Raw genomic sequence first — 24118 nt, 5'->3', positions numbered from 1 at the left:
TCCTCAAACAGTTAAAGGTCATTTGAAAAGGTGAAACTTAAACAACCTCAGTACACACAGCAAACAAAAGAATTTCACCATTGTGTGTGTTGTTGATTACTTGTCGAGTATGTTTGTTAGTACACACCTTTCTGTTTGCTCACGTCCCGTCCAGAATACTAACTCACAGCGAATATGTGCAGTAAAACACATTCAGATACCATTGCGGTCGCCCACACAGATAAACTTTGTCAAGTCACATTCAGCAGGCTTCATTGGTTATGAGTGCATCACAAAGAGGCTTTTCAAATGAAGACCTTGCTTAGGTTTATTGCTGCGTCACTCTTTCTCGCTTGTGCTCTAACTCTCATTTTCTGTTTCTTTCTTTTCCTGTCAAGGCCCTCTCCTTCAGTTGTCTCCTTCCTTTTCCACCTCACTCTCTCTATTGTCTCCCTTTTACCATATTTTTCTCCTCCCTCTCTCTCTCTCTCTCTCTTTCTCTTTCTCTCTCTCTCTCCACTTAGTTTTCTTTCAGACTCTTCGTAACTCCTATGCTCTCTTTTTCCTCCTATCACTTCCACACCCTAAAGCCACTGACTCATCAACTGAAGACTACAGTTTGCACATGTTTTCTTAAGCCTTATTTGTGAGAAGATTGAGCTTTATGTAAGTAAGGCTTGGCCAAAAAAAAAATCATAATGTTGGTCTTTCTAGTCAGCAAGACCTCCTCTGGTGAGACATTATTAGTGTACAATGTGGTCTATGATTTTGCACAGTGATTTGATAATTTGACAAGCTGAGAGGATTAAATTACACTTACATGTAAGTTTATATTATTGACATCTGACTAATGGTGCAGTTACACTGGATCCATTGACGGATGTCAAGTCGACAGATCCCATTAATTTTCTGTGGAAAGCAGGAGATCCGGCTGCGAGTTGCATGATGGATACTGTACGAGAAGTTGACGGACCAACCGACGTATCTGAACTCGCATAATTACGACTCAACCTCAACTTTATGCAAATTAGGTCCACACTGCATGACACTGCCGGGTTGCGAAACTCAGATCAAACTATCAATCTAGGCAGTGCTGATCAAATATGAATCAAGATTCTGTTACTGCACTGCCTATTTTATGCCTCAAGTGTTTTTTTCAGAAACATACTTTAGTGTACCGTTTAGCTGAAAAATGAGAAGGTTTGTGACGCGGCCGCCATGTTGAAAACAGCAGAGCAAAAACCAAGCATGCGTCATCGCTGTGGGTCTGTGTGTCTGCACCATAACACACTGTTTTTGTTCCTGAGGAGTCAAAACACAAAGAGTGGTGATGGCAAAAAGTGTGTATGATGAAAGAAAACCTTCATTGTGATCTCGTCATGGCCAGGTTATTTCTCCTGCCAGGAGACAAGATGGACATCACCATGGGAACTGACTTGCACTAATTAGAACAGCTTGACTTTGAGATGATGAACTCCATACCTGGCTGTACAACCCTGGGGAAAGAGAGAGAAGTATAGGGAGGGATTGTGATGGCGAGAGACGGATGAGAGAATCAGAAGATTTACCAGCTGGGGGATGATGAAGCTCACCTGCTTATGGTGACCTCAGAGAGACAGAGGGAGGAGAACGGTGGTGGTGGAGAAACTTGCTTGGAGATGATGAACTTGACCGGCTGCTAATGATCTTGGAGAGAGGAAGAGTGAGCAGAGGAGACAGAGAGGGTTATGGGAGCAGAGAGTCTACCTGGATATAATGACCTTGGAGAGGGATGGAGGGATGAACATATGGAGTTGAGGTGAGGCTAGGAGTTGGAAGACAAGAAGAGAAAAAAAGATGGACAACTGGCTAGACAAATTCCCTTTTTTGTGTGAAATAAGTTTGGAGAGACAAAACAAGTGTTAACAACAAGGAGAACAAGGGTGTTTGGGGGTAGAGCCTTCAAAGAAAGATGAACTTTGCATGGCTGATAACAACTTTGAATAGAAGTTAACAGAAAGAGAAGAAAAAGTCATCTACAGTATCCAATTGGCAAATAAAGAAAAATGGAGATAAACTCAGTGCATACAGTAGTAAGAGTGAAAAATGGTGGCATGTTAATACTTGAAGACGAGTAACATGACCTTCAAAAGAAGGAGAAGAGAGAGAGACAGAGAGGATGTGCTGAATGGGATATATCAAACGTACCAGGGCATGATGACCTTGAGCTGCAAGAAACTGGCAGAAAACAATGAGAAGGATGAATTTTATATTATATCGAGTATGACATTAGAGAGAAAAAGATGGGGGAGAGAGAGAGACTTTAAAAACTTTAAGTGAGCATATCCATCCTTAAGGAAAGATGGTAGAGGAGGCAGACAGACAAATAGAGAAATAAATGGTGAAATATGGGTCTTTGAACTCAAATGCTAAACTTTCCTGGGTCGTGGCAACCTTGGTTAAGAAAGGATAGAGAAAGAAGCAATATCTGACTTTCATCCAGGACTTAATTTAAGAGGACGAGATAGAGGGGAGGAAGAGGAAAGGCACTATGTCCACAATAATGTGGTTACATTGCAAAAATGCAAACCAATCATAGCGCAGAAAATATAATTAACTTCCTGCTAATTTACTGGCTACTGTTACCATTAACCTTGCCTAAGCTAATACCTAATGCTAACTTTAGCTTAGTTAGCAAGCAAGTCAATATGAACCTGATACTAGCTTCACATTTACAATGAAGCTTCTGTAATCTCACAGGAGCTAGACTGTCCTTAATCCACAAAATTGTAAATACGAAGGAGCAGCCTAGCGTTCATGTCTAACTATAAGTAATTATGATTCATGTCTTCATTCTTGGTTTGGCTTCAGCTTGAAAAGTTCCTTGCTAGCATTTTTGCTGCTACTTTGGTAACGCTAGCAGACATTTATTAGCATCCTAAAACTACATTATTGTTCTATTCTGGGTACATAAAGCAGCCTTCCTGAACTTGAAAATATGCATTTTGACAACTGTGTTGCCTTACAATAACAGCAAACTAACTGCAAGCTAAATACACAACACATTAAATGTTTACCATTATTATCTATAGCATCCTCAAGTACAATTAAACCCACATGGATCGCAGGATAGCCTGCGCCGTTGTCCATATAAAAAAAACGACTAGATATTTCAGGACCTGCAGGGGGATGAACACAAGGGAACCATGATTGGACAGATTGACTCTACGTTTAACCAATCAGGTTCAGCTGTAAATACACGGTCAAAATTTGTGCTTGTAATGTGTAGCTCGTGTATGTAGCTTGTTATTTCCCTGTATGTCACTTCCTTTAAATTCTGTCACAATATCACAATAACCCAAGTATCAGATAATACCAAGTCTCGTACCTTACAAAGTTTTTATAATAAACTATTGTATGCAGGGCTCTTGTGTGCTCATTACAGTCACTCTGTCAGACAGACACACACATAACTGCTCAGACTCACATATAATCTCCTACTTACTACCTGTTGCTTACTTACAGGCAGCAGGTAGTAAGTAGGAGATTATTGAAATAATGTTCATCCTTGTACAGGTGGTATCACCTTGCCTCACCTGTTAGTACTCCCCTGTGGTGAACACTCCACAAGAGGCAATTTATATTCACGGCAAACCGAAGCTGTATATTGAGTTGGTTGGTGAATAAGGCCAGTGCAAGCTGTGGTGAGAGACTGGCAGGCAGACAGACCAAACAGCTGCAGTATAATAGTAGAAAGTCGAAACGTATACTGTCAATATAATGACACATTGAATGACAGTTCATATTTTGAGTGTTTTTATACATACTGCATATAGCCTGTATTCCTCCATATAGACTCTTCTAGTCTTGTATTCTTCTCATTCTCCTCATTCTCAGTGTTACACATTACCTTTCTGCCACTGCATTGGGCTAATTTCTGCAAGGGGATCATCTGCTGAATACAATTTTAGATAAGAAAACAGAACAAGACTCGGCAGATATAAAAGGCAATCAGACAGAGAGCTAAAATGAATACAGTAGACAGGCAGACATGCATTCACACAGACAAAAAAACAAACCCAGAGCTACAGTTGATTTGAGTTTGAAGAAATGAGAGACGGGAATAATAATTTGTTATTGCATATTCTAAGACACCATTAAATTTCACACCTGTGCACCTTCTTTTTGGATGTCAAATATATATGTATATATATATATATATATATATATATATATATATATATATATATATATATATATATACATATTGTCAGGAATGTGTTGTCGACAGAGATTAGATTTAACCAAACAAATGTGAGTCTGTCAGCTCTACAGCACAACTAATATGTTGAGAGACGGCATTGTGCAGGCAAACACACACATATCTGATGCTGTGTTTGTGCTGGATGTTTGACGGTAGGGACAAAAGGGCAAGGAGGAACAATTAGTGATGGATGGAGGACTATATTGACTATATAGCTGCTGTCGTGTGTGTGTGTGTATGCACATTCAAAGATATGTAATTTGTGCCAAAGGCCCTTTAGATGCCAATCAACAGCAGAGATAAGTTCAATAAGTCTGGAAATTAGTTTTATATCCGTGATGCATGTACATACACAAACAGCATGACATCCCATAGGACTACTGAATGGAAAAGGACTAATGGGTTACTACATTACACTGAAACCAGTCTCATATCATTATCAGCGCTACTCATGTGTTGTCTTTCACCCCTCTTTGCCCCCTTTCCTCTTCCAAGTTTGGTAATGTAACTCCCCGTTTCTTGTTTGGTTTGTTTTCTCCTCTCGCTCACTTTCATTCGCTCCAAATTGTATTTCTATCCGCCTATTCAAGCTGTTTTGTGCCTCTTTTGATCAACAATAGTGGCCCTTTCCACTCTTTTTTTTTTTTTTCTTTCTCCTCTCTTTTTTATTTTCTCTAAGACCACAGTGAATGCAAATCATGACATAAATGGAGGCCTCCTTAAATTAGTTCGGTGTAATTACTGGAGATTGTCGTACAAAGCTTTCTCGCGCTCCGCATGCGTGTGTCAAGTGTGTTGAGTGTGTCTCTTTAGTAAATATCCTATCTTTTTTTTTTTTACCCTTTCTCCACAATCTTTCCTTTGTTCTTTCCCTCCCTCTCTCCATCTTTATCTCACTCCCACTATTTAGCCAAAGTGTTTCATTCTTATTCACAGTGAGGACCATTTAGATCTGGATCTTCTTCAAACATGTATTGTTTCTTTTGCCTGTTCTATTATCTGTTTCTCTCAGACAAACTATCTCGTTCCTGGCTTTTTTTTTTTTTTTTTTTGTCCCCTGTTCAGACAAGGCCTGGTGATAACGGAGAGGAGATGGGAGATGACTTTAAAGGAAGGGAGGGATAGACAGAGCGGAGGAGGGAAAGTTAGAGTGCTTTAGAAATGCACAGAGCAAAAGGAAGGGAGAAGTTTTTTAGATGGAGAGTGGTGGGATGAAGCAAGAGTTAAAGAGGGAGAGAGAGAGAGATGGAGTGGCAAAAGAGGCTTTTGATAAGGAGAGGGGAGGAAGGAGAAACAGCTGCTATGGAAGGAGGGGAGGGTTAACCGTAGGGATAGTTTTTATAGCAAGAAGTGAAAACTGGCTCAGAAAAGACTGCAAACAACCTGCAAAAAAAAAAAAAAAAAAGTCTATTTATGAGATGGAAAATTCAGAAAAGGAGGAGAGAAGAGTGCAGAAATAAGCAATGAGAACTAGAGTTAACCAGCTACTCAGTTTCAGTTACCTCCTCCGCTGGAGACTGCTGTGAAAATGACAGTGTTTTTGTGGAATGAGTTCAGGCTTCATTATTTTTTTCTTCTGACATTTTCTTACTCGCTTTTTTTTTTGTGTGTGTGTGTATGTGTGTGTTTCTTTCTCTGTCCATTTGTGTCTCTCCGCCTGTTTCTGTCTTTCTTTCTCCCCTATTAGTGCTATCGATGCATAGCACACAGATGGGAGCCTGTTGGCAAAAAAACTCACACAGACACATGTTTTATTAATGCGTGCTGCAGTTTAGTTTTTTTTTTTTTTTTTTTTTTGCATTTCCCCGTCATAAACATTTAGTCTCTGGTGAGAAAACTTGCTATTCATCCTTAGTGTTTCTAAAGTGAACCAGGCAAGGCTGAGGGCTTTTTTAACAGCCCTTCTTCTTCTTTCTTTCTCTCTCTATCCATCCATCTCTTTCGCTCTCCTTTTGTCTCGCTGTTTCTTCAACTCCAGCAACAGAGACGGGTCTAAGGCTATTCATACATTCTCTCTCTCTCTCTCTCTCTCTCTCTCCCCTGGCCTTTCTCCTTCCATCTGCCTGTTTCTATCTCTGTCAGCTTGGGATGTTTTACGGCCTATATGCTAATTGATACTCACACCCCCTCCAATCTTGCTTTCTTTCCTTTTCTGTCAAGCTAAGAAAGTTTAGACTCCTTTTTTTTTTTCAGCTGCCTTGCTACGTGATATTCGCACATATTCTCTCATGTCATCCTCATTTTCCCTCTCTCTCTTCTTTTGCTTTTAAGTCTATCCATGTGTCTCTGCGTCTATCCGTCAGATAGACAGGGTTTGATGCTTTTCCCGCAGATCTGCTTACTCTCCTATTTTACTTCTCACTTCCTCTGTCGCTCTTTTTTTTTTTTTTGATCTTCTTCCTTTTTTCTCCTCCACTGTCTCACTGTGGCTGTTAAGCTGGCTAAGGGTTCAGGCGTTTCTGCTGTCTTGCTCGGTTTTATTCTCGCATTCCTCCTTAATTTTCTTCCTTCCTTCTCTCCAGCTCTTTCTCTCTCTCTCTCTTGGATTAGTATGATTCAGATGGGTGTGAATGTATTTGAACTTAGTGGCAAAGCAAATCAATTCTTCATCTACCTTCCTGTTCCTGTGTAATCGTTTCGCTCTTATTCTCCCTGTTTACATTTATCTCTGTCTGCAAGTCCGTTTCAGTCAGACTTAAATTCATACCAGCTTTATTGCATGAAATCCCTCAGTCATTATTAGATGTCCTATTACATTATTGAAGTAAGAGGTTGTGACATGTGAGCTTTCCTTTGCAAATTGAGAAGAAAGTTGTGAGAGTTGCAGGTTTCTTGTGATATTCTAATTTTGATCCCCAGTGGAAAAGCCTCCAACTCAGCGGGAAGAGCTACAGAGCGGCGCCTCTGGCAGGCAGGGAAACAGTATCTTGCTTGAGGGAACTTCAGCAGGGCTTGCTGCTGCTGCTGCTGCTGCTGCTGCTGTGAAAAAACCTGGAGAGTTAAATGGAGTCTAAAAAAACGACACTAACAAACACGCACGCACATGCACACTGACACTCCCGGTGCCCTCAAGTAGAGGTATAGATTAGCCATTCTCACCACGCTCAGGCCCAATCTTACACCTGGGACATACTGGATGCGTGAGCAGCGCGTGTGCGTCGCTGAACTGCTGCGTCCACACTGGAAGCGTGTCTGCTGCGGCACTTCTGCCACCGGCAGCCCTATCTTTCTCGTTTTCCCTGTCTATTTCTGCTGAGAACCGCACGCGTCACGTGGAGAAAATAGGCGAGACCTCGAATCTCTAGATGAAGCGACGCAGCAGCCTCAGTGGCTGTGTGGCCGCTCTAACCTGTTAACATGGGCGCCGAAATGAAAAGCAAGAGGTTCCGCGACACGCACGCGCTGCTCACACATCCAGTGTGGCCCAGGGCTTAGCACCCAAACTCCCATGAATTAGAAACTCAAACTCAAAATTTCATTGTTATTTCCCTAAATCTGAGCAAGTTAAACAATGCAATGTGTTAACATGCATCTGCTCCTTGGCCTTGCCTGCACTTTCTGTGTCATTTAGAAGCTGGTCAGCTTGCTCTAGGTTATGCAGAATGAATGCAAATGAAATAAGAAGAAATTAGCATCTTTGTCCTCACAGAACAGGAATGACATGATCTGAGGTATGACACAATGTTGGCATCATGATCAACAGAAAGCTAAAGGTACAATAAATGTGATTAAAGGGTTTAACGTATAAAGATGTACAGTATATCAACATGCATTTTTCATAATATTAGTTTGAATTGGTTTGATTTGGCCGATAAGCAAGAATACTCCACATAAAGTCTCTTTTACAAATGTATCTACACAGATCATTTATTTTACAAAATTGTCCAATCAAGTTTATGTAAATAATGTGCTTGTTTGTTTGAGAACAAGTGTGTTTTCAAGGCTGAATATTGAATTAAATTTCAGGTTGTGACAGAAACATTCTCACTAGAGCATCACCTGCCTTTGAATAACACTGAACATAATAGGTGTCACTACAGGATGAGGTGGAGGTGTGTTGCTAGGGCGACAGCTAAATCTTTTATTTTTCAAGGTTGCGCCAACTAAAGCAGGAAGTTGTGAAAATCTATATGTGGATATGTCAGTGCTCCCACACTGATGACACACAATGCAGCCAGAGTACATTAACATTTTCATGTTTAATGTGATTTTTTTTTTTTTTTTTTTCCTTTTGTCTGATTACAATATTTGGCTCTTACTCACCCAATAGATATTAAATGATAAAATGGGACAATAAAAGAGTACATACATATTTTAAGTGAGTTAATTTGAGATTCATTTTAATAACCACAATAGCTAACCAGTAAAATTCTGCACGGCCCTGTTTCACATATTGGTGATTAGCCAGTTTGAGCCTTTGCTATAAATGTTATGTTGAATAAACAAAACAAAACCCAAATGGAAATTCATTAGGCCAGAAAGCTTGTCCATGCATCTCTTAAACCAAAGCATTAATCAGAAGTGATGAGGGGTTGTCAGCTACCTGTTTTTCCAACATATTGGGTAGATGCTGCCAGCTCCTGTCATCCCTGTTGTGTGTGTGTGTTTGAGGTAATTGCCGCTGCTTTTAAAAGTGTGCTGTCTTTATCCACCTTACCCAGAAATTGCCAACAAATGTTGCAAACACTATGTGATTAATAATCATTTTCTACTCAAGGTAACCACTGCTTTCACAACGGTGTGCTTTTGCTCTGCATAATTTGGAGTACCTGCCAGCACGTCTCTGCTCCACACTCAAACTGTTTTAGCTGCTGTTGCATCCATAACGAATTCTAAAGAGACATCTGTGCTGATTGGTGAAAAGGAAAAAAAAAAATTAGAAGAAACTCCGCCAATAGGAGAGTGTGTAGGGCCAGATGACATGCTCATCACTGGGTGAGAAATATGCCTTACTTATTTATTCATTTATTTATTGGCGTCACCCGCCGACTGGCCAATCAGTTTGCTAAAATACACCGGTCAATCCTTCCCAACCTTGTTGGTGAGCCATGCATCTTCTTTGATTTGGTTTATTACTTTATTCCTTCACTTTCTATTTGATCCTGCTAAAAGCACTAGGAGGAGAGGAATAGAGGAAAATTTAGAAATGGATGCAAGGGAAGAAGAGAGAAAATCAGTCACTAGATAGACAAAGTAGAAAGAGACAGGGTAGAAGGACGGTAGGAAATTTGGGAAGAAATGAAAAAAGAAATTCTTATAAAAAGGAGACCAAAGGGCCAGGATAAATGTACACTGTAGTTAAAGAAAGCACAAAAGAAGATGGGAAAGAGGGAGGAAAGCAAATCTGGTGGTCGTAGTATTCAGTCTGATGGGCCTGAATATTTCCTCTGGCTTAATTCCTTCTTGCTGGGATGAGGTAACCAGAGAAACCCATTTGTGCTTCATGTACGCTCAGGGGGAAGAAAAAGGGAGGAGAAATTTTGTTATATGGAGCCATGGAAGACTAGAGGGAGGGAGAAGATGAAGGAAAGAGGAGGAGAAATATAGATAGAGGGATGAAGAGTGCAAGGGTGTTGCTAAATGGGTGGCCTAACACTGCTATGTGGTTGCTCATGTGTTGCTATGTAGGTTGTGAGGATGTCACTAGGTTGTTGCTAGGTGGTTACAGTGGGCTTTAACGGTGCATTGAGTTTTCACTAGGGTGTTGGGTAAGGTTTCTAGGGAAACTGGTCGTATGTGTTTTTTAGGGTGTTGCAAGTAGTTTTTAGGACTCTGCTAGGTGGTTGCTATGGTGTTCTTGAGTTTTATAATGTGTTTGGGAAGGTTTCTATGGTGAATCTGGGTGGTTTAAGGTGTTTAGCAGGTGGTTATAAGATGTATTCAGGGCAGTATCTGTTTTTATTCCACACACTCTTCCTGTTTCTTTACATTTTTGGCACAAGTGTTTTGTCTGACTCTCAAACATTGTCTGTTGCTATTTTTGCTTTTCTTTTCCAATCTCCATCTTCACACTGTGTCTCTCCTCTTTGCTTCAAACAGGTAACCCTTTTTTTTATATATATATCCCCAGCATCATTCCACAATATCAATGACTTGTAGTACACAAGTGGAATTTCCATAATGCAGTACTTTCTCCACATGTGCACTGTAATTGGATTTCCTTTATGCTACGGATTCGGCAATTTGATTTGATTGTATCGCTACATAAAAGGAAGAAGGTGAGTAAAACAGAAAGAGAGAAGGATAAAAGCTTTGTGTTAAGTCTTATTGGTGGTGAGAAAACCAAAGCTTAGAGGACATATAAACTTGTCCATGCATGTGCGTATTGAGTCACACCGCACTTTAGCTCACACACACATAAGCAAGTACAACACAGCCTTGATTAAAGACCAAAGGTGTAAATGCCTTTGTTATCACGACTCCAAAAACACTGCCTGAGGAAATATTACTTAATTAAATGTATATGTATTTCATATATGTTATTTGTGTATTTAAGCCTTTCTGCAGAGGCATGGTGTGTCATTTCCTATATGAATATTACATATTAAGGAAACAGTATATAGATAATCATATAACAAAACTATTACAAAAATAATGTAAATGTTAGCATGTAAAATATTATAATTTCTAGCGTTTCTTTTCTCCTTCAAGCAATTTGCCATCTCAGTGTGTAACAAGACATATATTTTTTTAGCTTTTATGTAAATTTCTGCAAGGTTACATGTTTTTACATACTTCTGTATTTGATTTTAACATCTGTGAAAGTCTTAGTGGTTTGTGATCATGCTGCTTAGCTCTATCTTTGTTTTTTAAGAAGTATTTTGCACTGTGTTCCCTGTCAGCATTGTAACCTCTTTTTTTTGCCACATTAACAGAGTGATGACATCATTCCAACTTCTACTGTCTTTTTCTATTCCCAGAATATGCAGTTACACGAGGATACATATACTTAATATACTTAATATACTAAAGATTTGTCCACCAAATATCATTTAACCTTTGTCCTTTTTACATCTTAGGAATTGTGGTCACTCCTGTGGGGATCAGTACAAAGTAGAGCCACATGAGGAGAAACCCAAACGTCAGTCGTACCAGATTAAATGACTGAGTTGACCCTCTTTCCAACGTCTGCTGTTCTTTGTTCCAGGAAGCGCTGGCACTCCGGTGGTGTTCAATGAAAACGGAGACGCTCCGGGAAGATATGATATCTTCCAATACCAGATCACCAACAGATCTACTGCAGAGTACAGAGTCATCGGCTCCTGGACCAATAAACTACATCTCAAAGTGAGCTTTTTTTTTAGACATGCACACAAGGAAATGCAATGAAGAAATTATACTTTAAAAACTGCCGGTTGAAACTCCTTTTTCTAGTCTCCAGTTTTTGTAGTTACCGACTTTTGTGTAATAAAGGAAGGAAAAAAGCCTTTACAATAATCCAAAATGTATTTAGATTTTAGTGTTTTATTGAAGCTTCTGAGACTTTATAAACCAAATGCCTTTGCAGAATGAAAGTTCAACATCACTGTGAGCAGCTGCCATGAATTGAAAATCCCCACTTACCGGACTGGATTTGTTTGAGTTATTGCTCTTGTTCAGAAACAGAAGTTGGAAGCTGGAATAGAGTATTTCACAAGAGAGTGTGTATCTTCCATTCAGGAAGTCTTGTGCAGGGAAATATTCACATTAACACACACCCACAAAGGTCACGCATTTATATACAACCTGTATACACAAATGCAGAAATTAGAGTATACACCTGAGCATTACATACACACAAAAACACACAAGCAAACAGTCTTTGTCTCCTCTTCTCACTCCATGAATTACACGCACACACACATGCATGCACGCAAACTCCTTTAGCGCCGTGGAGTGCTTGGTGTTATAAATCCACACAGGACTTCATTAAAAAAGGCCAGATGACAGATGAGAAGACTAATAGACATGAAATGCTTTCTGCCTGATGGACGGCCTGGCTGACTGAGGGAGAGAGAGAGTGAAAGAGAGACTGCAGCAACACACAGGACAGCTCATAGTTAAGACACACACGATTGGGCACTTTGACAGTTGACAAATTAACAGATGTATTTGATTTGTTTAACAATCCATTTGGGTTCGAAGGCACAGACGCAGATGTTGTGATGGCGGCATGTGAAAGTTTTTCACGATCAACAAACTGTTTGGATGCTCATCAGTATAAAGTACGACTCAAGCCAGAGTGATTTTATGGTAAATGTTTGGCAAAGTACTTGGAGTTATTTGTATTTTTAGTATAAATCACACCTACATTCACATATACACAGTTAAGTTGATGTTAATCTTTGTTGCACGATCCTAAAACAGTGTAAAAAGTTTCAAACAAGTCTAATTTGCACTTTGTCACAAACATACATTACACTTTTTTACCCTTAGATCATTCCTCCTGACAGATGTATTTGCAGCACCGAGCTGTGTCGATGTTTAAATGGTGCAAGTGTGATTGTTTCTATATGTGTGTCAGTGATCAAATCAAGTCCATTTTCCCTGTCCCCGATGAGTTTCTCCTCCTAACTAGTTTTTGTTGGACTGGCACATTGTGTGCCTGTTTAAAACAGTAATGCTCTATTTTACTCACCACCCTTGGCAACGGCTGAACCTAAGGGACTCAGTATAATGGCAGAGTTTATTACAAACACTCGCACACATAACAACAAATGAAAACGCACACACACAAACTTGTGCATTCCAGACATACACACACACACACACACACACAAACACATATGGAAAGCTCAGGGATTCACTATAATGCCAGCATGACACAAACAAACAAAATGCACACATGGAGGAACATATGCACACACACACACACACACACACACACACACACACACACAGAGAGAGAGAAGGAAATACAGATGGCCTATTTGTGCCAGATTTGATTATGGTCTGATTGCTGGCTTCCAGACTAGCTGGTGTTAGCTTTGTGCTCGGCAGCGCTCAGGAAAACGATCTGAGGATCTGCTTGAGCTAATTGCTCTCCGAGTTGCCCTGAAGACACACTTTCTGCAGGTACAGAGAAAACTCAGTGTTAAAGGACTGTGTTAACATACAGTTATGTCAGCTTTAGCAGATGGTTGCCAATATTTGTGCCGCATTATGTTTTGCAAGGAGGTGTGATTTTTTTCTCTTCTCTTCCTCTTCTTCTTTTCTAGGTTGAAGCCATGCGTTGGAGGACAGGTGACCCATCTCTCCCGGCGTCTGTATGCAGCATCCCATGCCGTACGGGTGAAAGGAAGAAAGTGGTTAAAGGTGTACCCTGTTGCTGGCACTGTGAGCGCTGTGAGGGATACCACTATCAGGTAGATCTCTGGAACAATGCCAACCATTAAGACTTGGGGGTTTGATCCAAAACAAGGAAATAAGCTGTGCACACTGTGACTCATATACAATAAAGTCTCAGTTTAATTCATAGTATTCCTTATATTACTGTACACATTTTTTTTGGCTTATTTAACACAGACAGTTCACATTAATAAACTTTGCTGCAAATGCACCAGAGTTAACCAAAATTGATGATCAAATCACAAAAGTTATCATAGTTTATGCAAGACCATTTACTTTTAGGAGCCTTTTTTTTTCATTTTTGCTTTAACATTATCTAAAGCTGTTTCCTGAGACTTCCTACCAAATTTTATGCTGTCTGGAAACTTGCATTACACGGTTCACGGGATGAAGGTAGAAAAATACACCGAAAACATAATTAACTTTTGTCACTCAGTCAGAGACGATGTAGTGACGATTTACAAAACATGTGCTGCTGAAACTTTTCCAAACAATAAAACCAAACAACAGTCCTGTGTGATATATTCTGGCGTTGCATCCTGGCAGTCACTGGCAGAGTGATTTTGTGGAATCATCAGTAGTAGATTGGCTTTTTGCATCAATGCTTCTTCACTGTAACTCTCAATTTTCTGTCCTTCTTTTTATCTGCAAAGTCACACCAAGCAGAGTGTTTTTCATGACTTGTAGCTTACTTGATGATTTTAAAAGCGGCGAAAGCCACCAGTTCTTACGTCTTAGGCTTTCCAGTTTAATTATTTAAAAATGTCAACAAAAAAACATGGTGAAAATGAAAATTTTTATCAACTAACTTTGGTTGAATGCCCTGTACCCGCTTTACTAAAGCATTTATTAAAGCCACAGTCAGTTTTAGTTGTTGGGAGACTTTTACAATGATTCAACTACAAGATCTGTAGCATTGTATACATGCTGGTTTATGCATGCATATGATTTATGACAGTTGTTGCCTGTTTACTTTTGCTCTAAAGCAGTTTTGTCCCCCTGTGTAGCAATCAGGGTTTTTGTTTCAACTCATTTCGGGCAATCAAAAAAGTGAGCCACTCAGGTGGCCCATTTTATATTTATATATGCAGGAAGAACCCCACAGATGCTATTATATCAAATGGAAGTACATAATTTGAGGTAAGGGAAAAGGGCCTGATCACACATTATAAAGATACATCCCCCATGTTAATTATATCACGGTCGGGGACAATTTGGCAACCCATCATCCTTCCTATTAAGTTAGAAAATCCATGAGTGAGTAAGTATATGTGCAAAGAGTTCCCTTGTTCAGGAATCAATAGAGGCAAAAGAAAATATCAGCCATAGCAGCAGCAGGCGACGCTTGTCAGAGGGAACAATCAATACTCATTTTGCAGATGCATGCAGTTGCTGTAAAATCAATAATCTGTTGACACATTTACTGTAGATTTGGGATTTTGGCAGAATGGAAGAAAGTATAACAGCATGACAAAAAGAAGTATGCGACTTTAGAGCAAGTGTACAAAAATGTGTTGAATGTTAACAGGTCACTTCACAGAGGTAGATAACATAGTTTAGCATCAGCTGCGTGGTAGTTGCATGAATTGTCGCAATGTTTTTGGATGGAAGCACAGGGGACCTACAGTAGACTTAACATATATGAGAAATATACAGATTTACCACACTTCTGTAAAGGGGAGAAATTAGCTGCATAGGCTAAAAGTTTTCATCACATCTTGTCTGATCCATAACAAAATGTTAATGCTGTTTTATTTAAACTTTTTAGCTCAAGTTACTATGGAAAGAAATATTTCTGATTATATGACAAACCTTAAATGTACATTTACAAACTGTCTCTCCACCAGGCGTCAGAGTTTACCTGTGAGCTGTGCCCATACGAGATGCGACCCGATACCAACCGCACCGGCTGCGTCCCCATTCCCATCATCAAGCTGGAGTGGCATTCCCCCTGGGCCGTCGTCCCCGTCTTCATCTCCATGCTGGGGATCATCGCCACCTCTTTCGTTATCGTCACTTTCGTTCGGTACAACGACACCCCCATCGTACGAGCGTCAGGACGAGAGATGAGCTACGTGCTACTAACGGGAATCTTCCTGTGTTACGCCATCACCTTCCTGATGATCGCGACGCCGGACGTGGGGGTCTGTTCATTCAGGAGGATTTTCTTGGGCTTGGGGATGTGTTTCAGCTATGCAGCACTGCTCACCAAGACCAACAGGATACACCGCATTTTTGAACAAGGGAAGAAGTCTGTAACAGCACCCAGGTGAGGACAACACTTGTCTTTTATTATGCGCCCACTCCTGTTTGCCCTCTGTGTGAATGTGTGTTCAGCACGTGTCGATTTCTCGGGTTGTAGTGGAACTCAAGGTTTGTAATTTTTCTGTGCACGTGTGTATTCATATAAAGACTTAACCTCTACTTCTTCCTTATTAAGCTGCTCGCAATCATTATTCATCATTATTTTTTTCATACATTATTTATCAGTCATGAACTTACACTCACCTATTGTACTGTTTGCACTCAGTGTGAGTGACTCTGGGAGAGAGCATCAACTAAGTGGCTAAAATGTTAATGCAGGATTTAATAAAACCCAGGTTAATGTCCCCTCTACCCAGATGGCCATCTGCTTTTTGTATCCATCCAGCTGGGCTGGAGTTAGTATTATTGTTTTGCTATTACTCATATATAATGGGTTTTTTTTATAATAATTAGAATTTTGTTGTAGTTGTATTTTACTTATTTTTATTTTGCACAAGCAGATTACAGTAACTGTAGTACATAAATTAAACCAAAACTACAACACAACTGAGGTACCAGCAGTATGACACATAGTATTAGGAAGTTAACTTACAATGACCTTCTGCAGAGGATTTTAAGGCTTTGTTCTTTATGGAGAAAACTGACTGTAACCTGGTGACTCAAGTGCACATAAACACACTGTATGATAATACAAGTCAGAATTCTGCTAAACCTCTTGCTTCTTAAAGTACCATGATGGCTGATTACCTTAGTATTGATCACTCCCCACACAATATGAATCTTAACATTCGCTACAATTAGATGATCTCAATTATTTTGGTCCAATTTATTTTCATTTATTATTTTTTATATTATTTAGTTAAATATTATTTAAATTTCAATATATATATTATTTTTGTTTGTTTTACAATTGAATTATGTTGAAAGTTCAAGGAAATCCACTGTTAAAAAGACAAGTTTATTAAAAAGTTGCATGTTTCCAAAGTCAACGAGTAATCATGTTAAATAATCGTGATCTCAATATTGACCAAAATAATGGTGATTATGACTTTTGCCATAATCGAGCAGCCCTACTCTGAGCATCCTCTAAGCCTGGGAGCTTGAAGGAGGGAGCAGGTGGTTTCCTCACCAAGGGTGTGAGTGAAACTATAACTCTTTGGGGGATATTATTTTTTCTGCCCTTCTATGAGTGCACATTTTCTAGCATTGGCTGTCCCAGTCAGAATAAAACCTCTAACCCTCAGTAACCCTCTCCTTTCCAGGTTCATCTCCCCCGCCTCCCAGCTCGTCATCACCTTCTCCCTCATCTCGGTTCAGCTGATGGGCGTCTTCGTCTGGTTCGCGGTCGACCCGCCTCACACTGTTGTGGACTACGGTGAGCAGCGTACCCAGGACCCCACGGCAGCACGTGGCGTCCTCAAGTGCGACATCTCGGACCTGTCCCTCATTTGCTCCTTGGGTTACTCCATCCTGCTGATGGTGACGTGCACAGTTTACGCCATCAAGACGCGAGGCGTGCCTGAAACCTTCAACGAGGCCAAGCCCATCGGATTTACCATGTACACCACCTGCATCATCTGGCTGGCGTTCATACCCATCTTCTTTGGCACATCACAGTCTGCAGAGAGGGTAAGTGTGTATGTTTTTATGAGTTTTTTTATGGCAAGCTTACTATTTTCCCAACCTGCATACTTTAACCTCTGTTTTTGACATTTTATTTGTGAAGGCAGTTTGAGTATAAGATGTCTGTACTTCATCCCCATCATCTTTAGGATTTCTCGGTCTGCAAAGAGGATGATACCATGATGTGTGTGTCTGCTAGCCCGCCCAACTATGCGTTGGATTACCCTGTATATGACCTGTTTGGGATTTAAAGCAATTTTCTTTGGGGACATCATCTTATGAAAGATGAGTGCAGGTTGAATTTGTGTGTTTCACTGGTCTGTGTGTGTGTGTGTGTGTGTCTGACTCCGTAGAGAGAGGGCAATGGATTTAGATGATTTTGTGTGAAGCTGTATGTATATTTTGTGTGATATCTTTTATAAGATAACAATTCACTGACACGTGGGTTGTTATGGTGTGGTTTATGGGCTTTCTGTGAGCATGGCTAAACTCTCCTGAGCCCTGTTTGCAGCATTATTAAGTTTTGGAATCACTTTTTTGAGTCATAAATTTGCATGTATTGCTATGGCAGAAAGCTTTCTCTCCCTCCCTGCAACTTTGTTTGGGAGATCAAACCACATCTCTTGGCACTGGGAGATATGTTTTACAATTGCAGCTATACTAATGGCTCAGACTCCTAAATCTCCTGACAATCTCCCATGAGTACAAGAGGATTTTCTGTCTGTCTGATTGACTGGATCTATGTCTTGGTCCAAGTTTTTATAGAGGGTTGCACTGTACAGCTTATTCCTCCTTCCTTTAGTCAATTATTGATGGCTATATGATGTGAGTAAGATGTAGCATTGTAGTGAAGTTGTCTGTGTGTTAGGGTTCATCTAATAAATGTTATAGTTGCATTATGAATTTATATTACATTATTGGATGTTTTAAATTGTATAGTAGCAGCTTTCACTGTATTGCACAAATACACAAATAGAGAAATATTCGCATTCCTTAAGCAGTGGTTCCCAACCTGGGAGTGTCTTGAGAAAAATCTCAGGGGTCACAAAATTATTAAATGAATAAAAAAGAAAGAAAAAGTCAAATTCTTTTTGTCTTTTGCTTTTCTCATTTGAAAGGCTTGATACTTTAAGCTCCTCAAGTCTGTAAAAATCCTTCAAATAAAAGAGTCTAAGAAGGAAACATCACTTTTTTGCTCTAACTCCTCATTGTCCATGTCCACACTGAGGCCATGTGTGGGGTCACAGGTAGCTATTGCTTGATTTTAAGCTATTATCATAATCATGTATAAAAGTGATTATGTGAAAGCCTGTGAGAATGTGTCTTTTAACCATATCAGTTTAGAAACAGAGGGTTTGACAGGCATGAACACACACACAGACACCAGACAGCTAATCTGATTCGAACCATTGTATTTACCAGAGCTATTGCGGCAGTGGTTTATTGATTCCATTTCTCGATGGTGCAACTATTCTGTTTTTAACAATAAAATACTTCATACAAATTGAAATTCAAGGCAGGTCATCGATTGCAGATGTCATAGGTCGAACATCACAATGCTAAACACGTGTGTCTTTGAATACTGTAAAAGTGCTCATACAGTGGATAGAGATGCAGTAAACAGACATATGTAAACAGACACAATGTTATTCACAGTATCCACATAAACACACTCATACACAGTAGAGCTACAAATCATAAACCTCAAGCTGTTTAGAAAACTATCACATTGATGATTGATTGACGTCTCTAAAGAACTTGCATTTAGTTTGTGTGTTTTAGGAGAAAACAAGATGTGTCATTGCGAGTGCTTCACAATCTCAAATGTCAATATTCTGTCCCATTCTGTCCTTTTCTACGTATCAATTGTGTACCTACTGTATGTGTCCACTGGAGGTTTAAATCCTCCCTTCTTCTCCCTTAATAAAATACTTGCCTTTTATAGTCTCTCCATATTTTGGTGTTTAAGTCAGACAATTTTCATTTCCTCCTTTTCCTTGCGTCTCAGCCCATTTTCCTTTCAAGGCGGGTGCCTGCCTCTGTTGCATGGCAAAAAGCTGACATCAAAGTGATCCCGTCTAATCACACATCAGGGAAATCATACTCTTGCTGGATGTTTCATACTGTTTTTCCTTCACTCGCTCTCGTTTTTTTTTTCCACAAGAAACCACCGAGTTTTCAAATAGTGCAGGAAGTTTCAAGTGAGTCAGTGATTTTATTTTTCTTTCTCTTTTTTTAGCAATGACCTTTTTCATTCTGCCATATTTATGCAAATAAGACCTGGCTATTACAAATATAACCTAACAAGGAGAATTTTGCTCATTCACTTTGCCCCGACAGAAGCTCCCATCCCCTCCAGTTTCACCCCGGTCCCAGTCAACCAAGGTGTGCCCCAAGGCTCTGTGCTTAGACCCTTTCTCTTTACCATCTACATGTTCCCCCTTGGTTAGATCATCTGCCACCACAGTCTAAGCTTCCACTGCTATGCTGATGACACACAGCTGTATTTCAGTAAACCATCCATTCAGCTTCCTCCACAGTCCCTTGTCAATCGCCTACACAAAATAAAAAATCTGGATATCATCTAATCTACTCAAGCTAAACTAGCAACAAAACAGATCTCATGGTTGTGTCTTCCAAGGCACTGCTCCAGAAGGTTGGATTTTCTCCTCAATGTGGAAGGCTGCTCCATCTGCCCATCCCCAGAAGTCCGCAACCTGGGCGTCATTCTGGACTCTACCCTCTCATTCCAGTCACACATCAAATACATCACCAGATCTGCTTTCTGCCACCTCAAAAACATCTCCAGACTCATCCAGGCCATCACTCTCAAACTCTGTGGCAGAGAACCTCATACATGCTTTCATCACCTCCTGTCTGGATTATTGCAATGGAGTCCTGTCTTGGGTACCCAGCAAAGCCCTGGACAGGCTCCAGTATATTCAGAAAGCCCTGGCAGCACATCACTCCCACCCTCATCCACCTTCACTGGCTCCTGGTCAAGTCCCGTATCTCCTACAAAGTCCTCCTTCTCATCTACAAATCCCTCTATGCCCTTACCCCAGTACCTATCAGACCTCCTCCTCCCCTATACCCCGTCCTGGAATCTGTGGTCCTCAGACAGGGGTCTACCCTCCACCCCCCACATCAGCCTGCGGACTTTTAGGGACAGGACCTTCAGTGTGGCAGCCCCAACCCTTTGGAACTCTCTCCCGGCAGAGATCTGCAACGCTGCATCTTTGAAAACTTACCTGTTTACCAAGGCCTATGGTCTCTACTTAATTCTGTCATCCTTGGCAATTATTGCCGCTATTATTTTCTGTTCTTGTATTATTTGTTTTGTCTGCCTCAATATGTGTAAAGTGCCCTTGGGTCCCTTGAATGGTGCTCTATAAATTAAAGTTATTATTACTGTTATGAATCCAGTCTGCTGGCACTTTCTCTAACTTTGTGTGTGAGTGACAGTGAAACAGATTATGTTGTGTGAGTCCCTGATCTCACATATATTGTGCCGAAGTATTGTGTGTTTGCATCATGGCACCTTTAGAGCGTGTTCATGTGGCTGCAGAAGTCATTTGGGTATGTTTTATGTCTCTATAAGTGTATTTCCATGTGTGCGTCCATGCGTGTGTCATATGTCTGTGTGTGCATACCTGTGTTATGTATGCGTGTTATGTGACACACTGAGGCATCCTGTCTTAGTGGATGGGCTGAGCAGCATCCATGCCATGTTTATTCAGCTAATTAGAATGTCCACCAGCGACTGTATGTGTATTTGTGTTTGAGTGTGTTTGTCTGGTGTGTTGTATTTAATTGGAATATCCACCAGTGCACATTTGTGTGTCTGTGTGTGTTGTTTCTAATTGGAATATCCTCTGGAGTGTGTGGCAGCTGGCTGGCTAACAGAGAGAGCAGAAGAGAGGGAGGAGAGAGAGGAGTGAAAGGAATAAACAGGTAATGATGTGACTCGCTGATGGGGCTTTAATGAGGAGAATTCTACCAAGGGCATAGGTTTGGTTTCAGAAGGGGGGAGGGAGAGGGGGCTACAGTGATGTAGGTTTTGGTTTCAGAAGGGGGGGGAGGAGGGGGGAGCTACTGCGACATAGATAGACTCACATTATGACTCACATTTTCATTAACTTTGCTGTCTGTCAAAGGGCCATCATATTCTGTCCAATCATTCTTCAATATTAGCCGTATCCTTATATAAGAGTTAAAAGGCTGTACTAATTTGTGCATGATTAATCAAAATTAGTTTCAGTCTTATATAACTTATATACTAAGCATGAGCACACCTTAAACATCAGATGTTCTTGTAGGTCAACAACTGTGCCCCACACAGTTACATTGTTTATGTCCCATGCCTGCTCTGGAATGCTGAAAAGTATTGAGATGCTCACAGCAGAGGTTCATTTGTTAATGACACTTGGGCTTTTGATGAAGCCCCCTCTGAAAAAAAGCATTTCTGTTGTATGAGGGCCTGGATTTTGTAGGTGGCATTCAATCAGACTCCCTCTGGTGTGCTTCCTGTGTTTCTTTTCAAGGTAGCTGTGGAAGGACGCACCAGTGTAGGATATAACCCGACTGATACTCGATTTTTAAGGCAATGCTGATATTGATATTTAGGATTTTCAAAATCCAACAACAATATATCAGCCAATAGTATTTTTTTACAACATAAATGTATAACAGAAGCAAATAATCTTGATATGGTTATTGTACATTTGTTTTTTTAAATAATTGTGACTGAGATACATACTGAGATGGACCTGGACAGTTAAAGAATCAACTAGTCAGCGCTCCCTGGTAAAAACACTGTTTCTAAATGACCTTAAACGTAATTAGGCATTTCTGTATTGCGATTTTTGTTAGTATTCTACCGATATACACACCAATAACAATAAATCTGTGGATATATCAGCCTAGCCGATGTATTGGTCCCGCTCTGATGGGGGAGCATTTTAAACTTCTCTGAGGTCAGATGTGAACGGCCTTGTTGATCTTTCTGCTGCCATCCACTGACTCCAGGTTGATGATGATGAGTTTTGGTCTGGTGTTGAAGGACAGCTGATGTTGTTCCCTACAGTTGTTGCCTCATGTCCGTCAGTCTTCAGGTGTTATACGGTTTGTGATGATTGGACAATGATGTGGCTTAAACCTCTGGAAAGAGCTAGTGAGTTGACCTTGAGTTAAGATTTTTTTTTTTTTTTTTTATCATACTACTGTTTACACAGTCAACATCTCTGTGCATCATTATAACTTCCACTTGTTGTCATTTTCCTTGTTCCTGCCCATGGCCAACCCTGGGTGTGTGTTTGAGATACTGTCTCAACCTTTTATAAGTGAGAAGGCCGTCAGCCTGCCTCTCTCCAGGTCAGGTTTTACAAGCTGAAGAAGCAGGGATCTTTCTGTGTGGTACAGTGAGATCAGAATAAAGTGGTGAAGCCTATAAAGCCCATTAAAGGGCACAGTCTGAGCTCATGTAACAAGGATTACAATGCATTACTTTCCACCTAAAGAAATACAGTATTCCTTCATAGCTTCTGCAGTGAATAAAATCCCTGCAAATGTAACACTGAGACCTAATTTTCTTTCTGTATGCTGTCAGCTACACATAACAATTTAAATTCAAAAACACCATGACCACTGCAGTGTAACTATATGGATATTAGTATATTTTGGATTCATTCATGTGCTTCCCTTTTCCTCTCATGTACTTAAATTTTTTAGTCCCTTCCACACCACCTTCTCCTGTGCTTCTCCTATGCTTCCTTTCTGCCCCGACACCCTTCCTCTCTCATCCCTCCCCATTGCTCATGTCCTGTCCCTCACACTCCTCTCCCCTGAATACTCAACATGGCTCTGAGTCACAGCAGGCAGACAGAGACAGAGAGAGGAGGGGAAAAGACAGAGGAGGAGAAACAAAGCGAGAGAGATAAAAATTGAAAGGGAAAGTTACAGCGAGAGATAGGGACATATAGTGAGACACAGAATAAGAATGCGAGCGATATATCAAGAAAGAGGGAGAGAGGGATTCTTAACCATCACCGACCAAGGAAGTATTGTTTTGAAATAGGTCATGCTACCACGCAGAGGCTGCCGGCTCCAAACAGCTTCTGCTGCACCCTGCAGAAATGGGAAAGGTTGTGTGTGTGTGTGTGTGAGTGTGTGCGTACATGCTTTTGTGCTTCCCTCTGCCTCTCTGCTTGTTGTAAAGCCCTAACCACAGGGTACATCTTCTCTCCTGCTACCTCTCTCTGTGTCTCTCGCATCACTCCTTTGCCTGACACTATGAGCAAAGGACCATCTTTCTTTTTTCTCTTCCTTTTTTTCCTTTCTTCTCTTGTATCTCTCTTTCTTTCTCTCTCTGAACCACCTCTCCTGTTTTCAAGATGTCTTAAATATGGGCAGCTTGTTATATCCTGCCTCCAACTGAGGAAGAAGCATCCACCCTGCTGCTTCCCACAAACCCTCTCACTACGTGCGTGTGCAAGTGAGTGTGTGTGTGTTTTTAACAGCATGTGCTCTTTTGATACGTTTGTTCTTGTGTCCACATGTGTGGACCAGTAGCTCACAGATGTATTTGAGTCTGTCAGTTTTTTTGTTTGTGAGTTATGTTTGTATATCAATGTAGGAGATTTTCGCATCATGTGCAGTTAAAACCTGAGATTAGTGTAGAGC

The 24118-nt window shown here is 40.5% G+C and overlaps 1 protein-coding gene across 6 annotated transcripts in view; it reads left to right on the top strand.

Annotated features, from left to right (window-relative positions):
- The window catches only part of grm8a (glutamate receptor, metabotropic 8a), a 304192-nt gene that overhangs the window by 197215 nt on the left and 82859 nt on the right, over positions 1-24118 (top strand). For 5 of the 6 annotated variants that reach the window (XR_006400439.1, XR_006400440.1, XM_044342702.1 and 2 more), the window contains exons 8-11: positions 11370-11509; positions 13420-13566; positions 15397-15818; positions 17077-17443. Coding sequence is in view for 4 of the 6 variants with exons in the window: in XM_044342702.1 (XP_044198637.1) it covers positions 11370-11509; positions 13420-13566; positions 15397-15818; positions 17077-17443 (1076 nt within the window). In the remaining 2 variants the exon portion in view is untranslated. Of the gene's footprint in view, positions 1-11369; positions 11510-13419; positions 13567-15396; positions 15819-17076; positions 17444-17586; positions 21044-24118 lie in introns of those variants that run through there. The other variant, XM_044342703.1, reaches the window with a different exon arrangement.

The sequence above is a fragment of the Thunnus albacares genome, chromosome 23 (assembly GCF_914725855.1).
Source record: "Thunnus albacares chromosome 23, fThuAlb1.1, whole genome shotgun sequence".
In the NCBI taxonomy this organism is placed as follows: Eukaryota; Metazoa; Chordata; class Actinopteri; order Scombriformes; family Scombridae; genus Thunnus; species Thunnus albacares.
The sequence above is the reverse complement of the archived record's forward strand: the minus strand, read 5'-3'. Positions and strand labels throughout refer to the sequence as shown.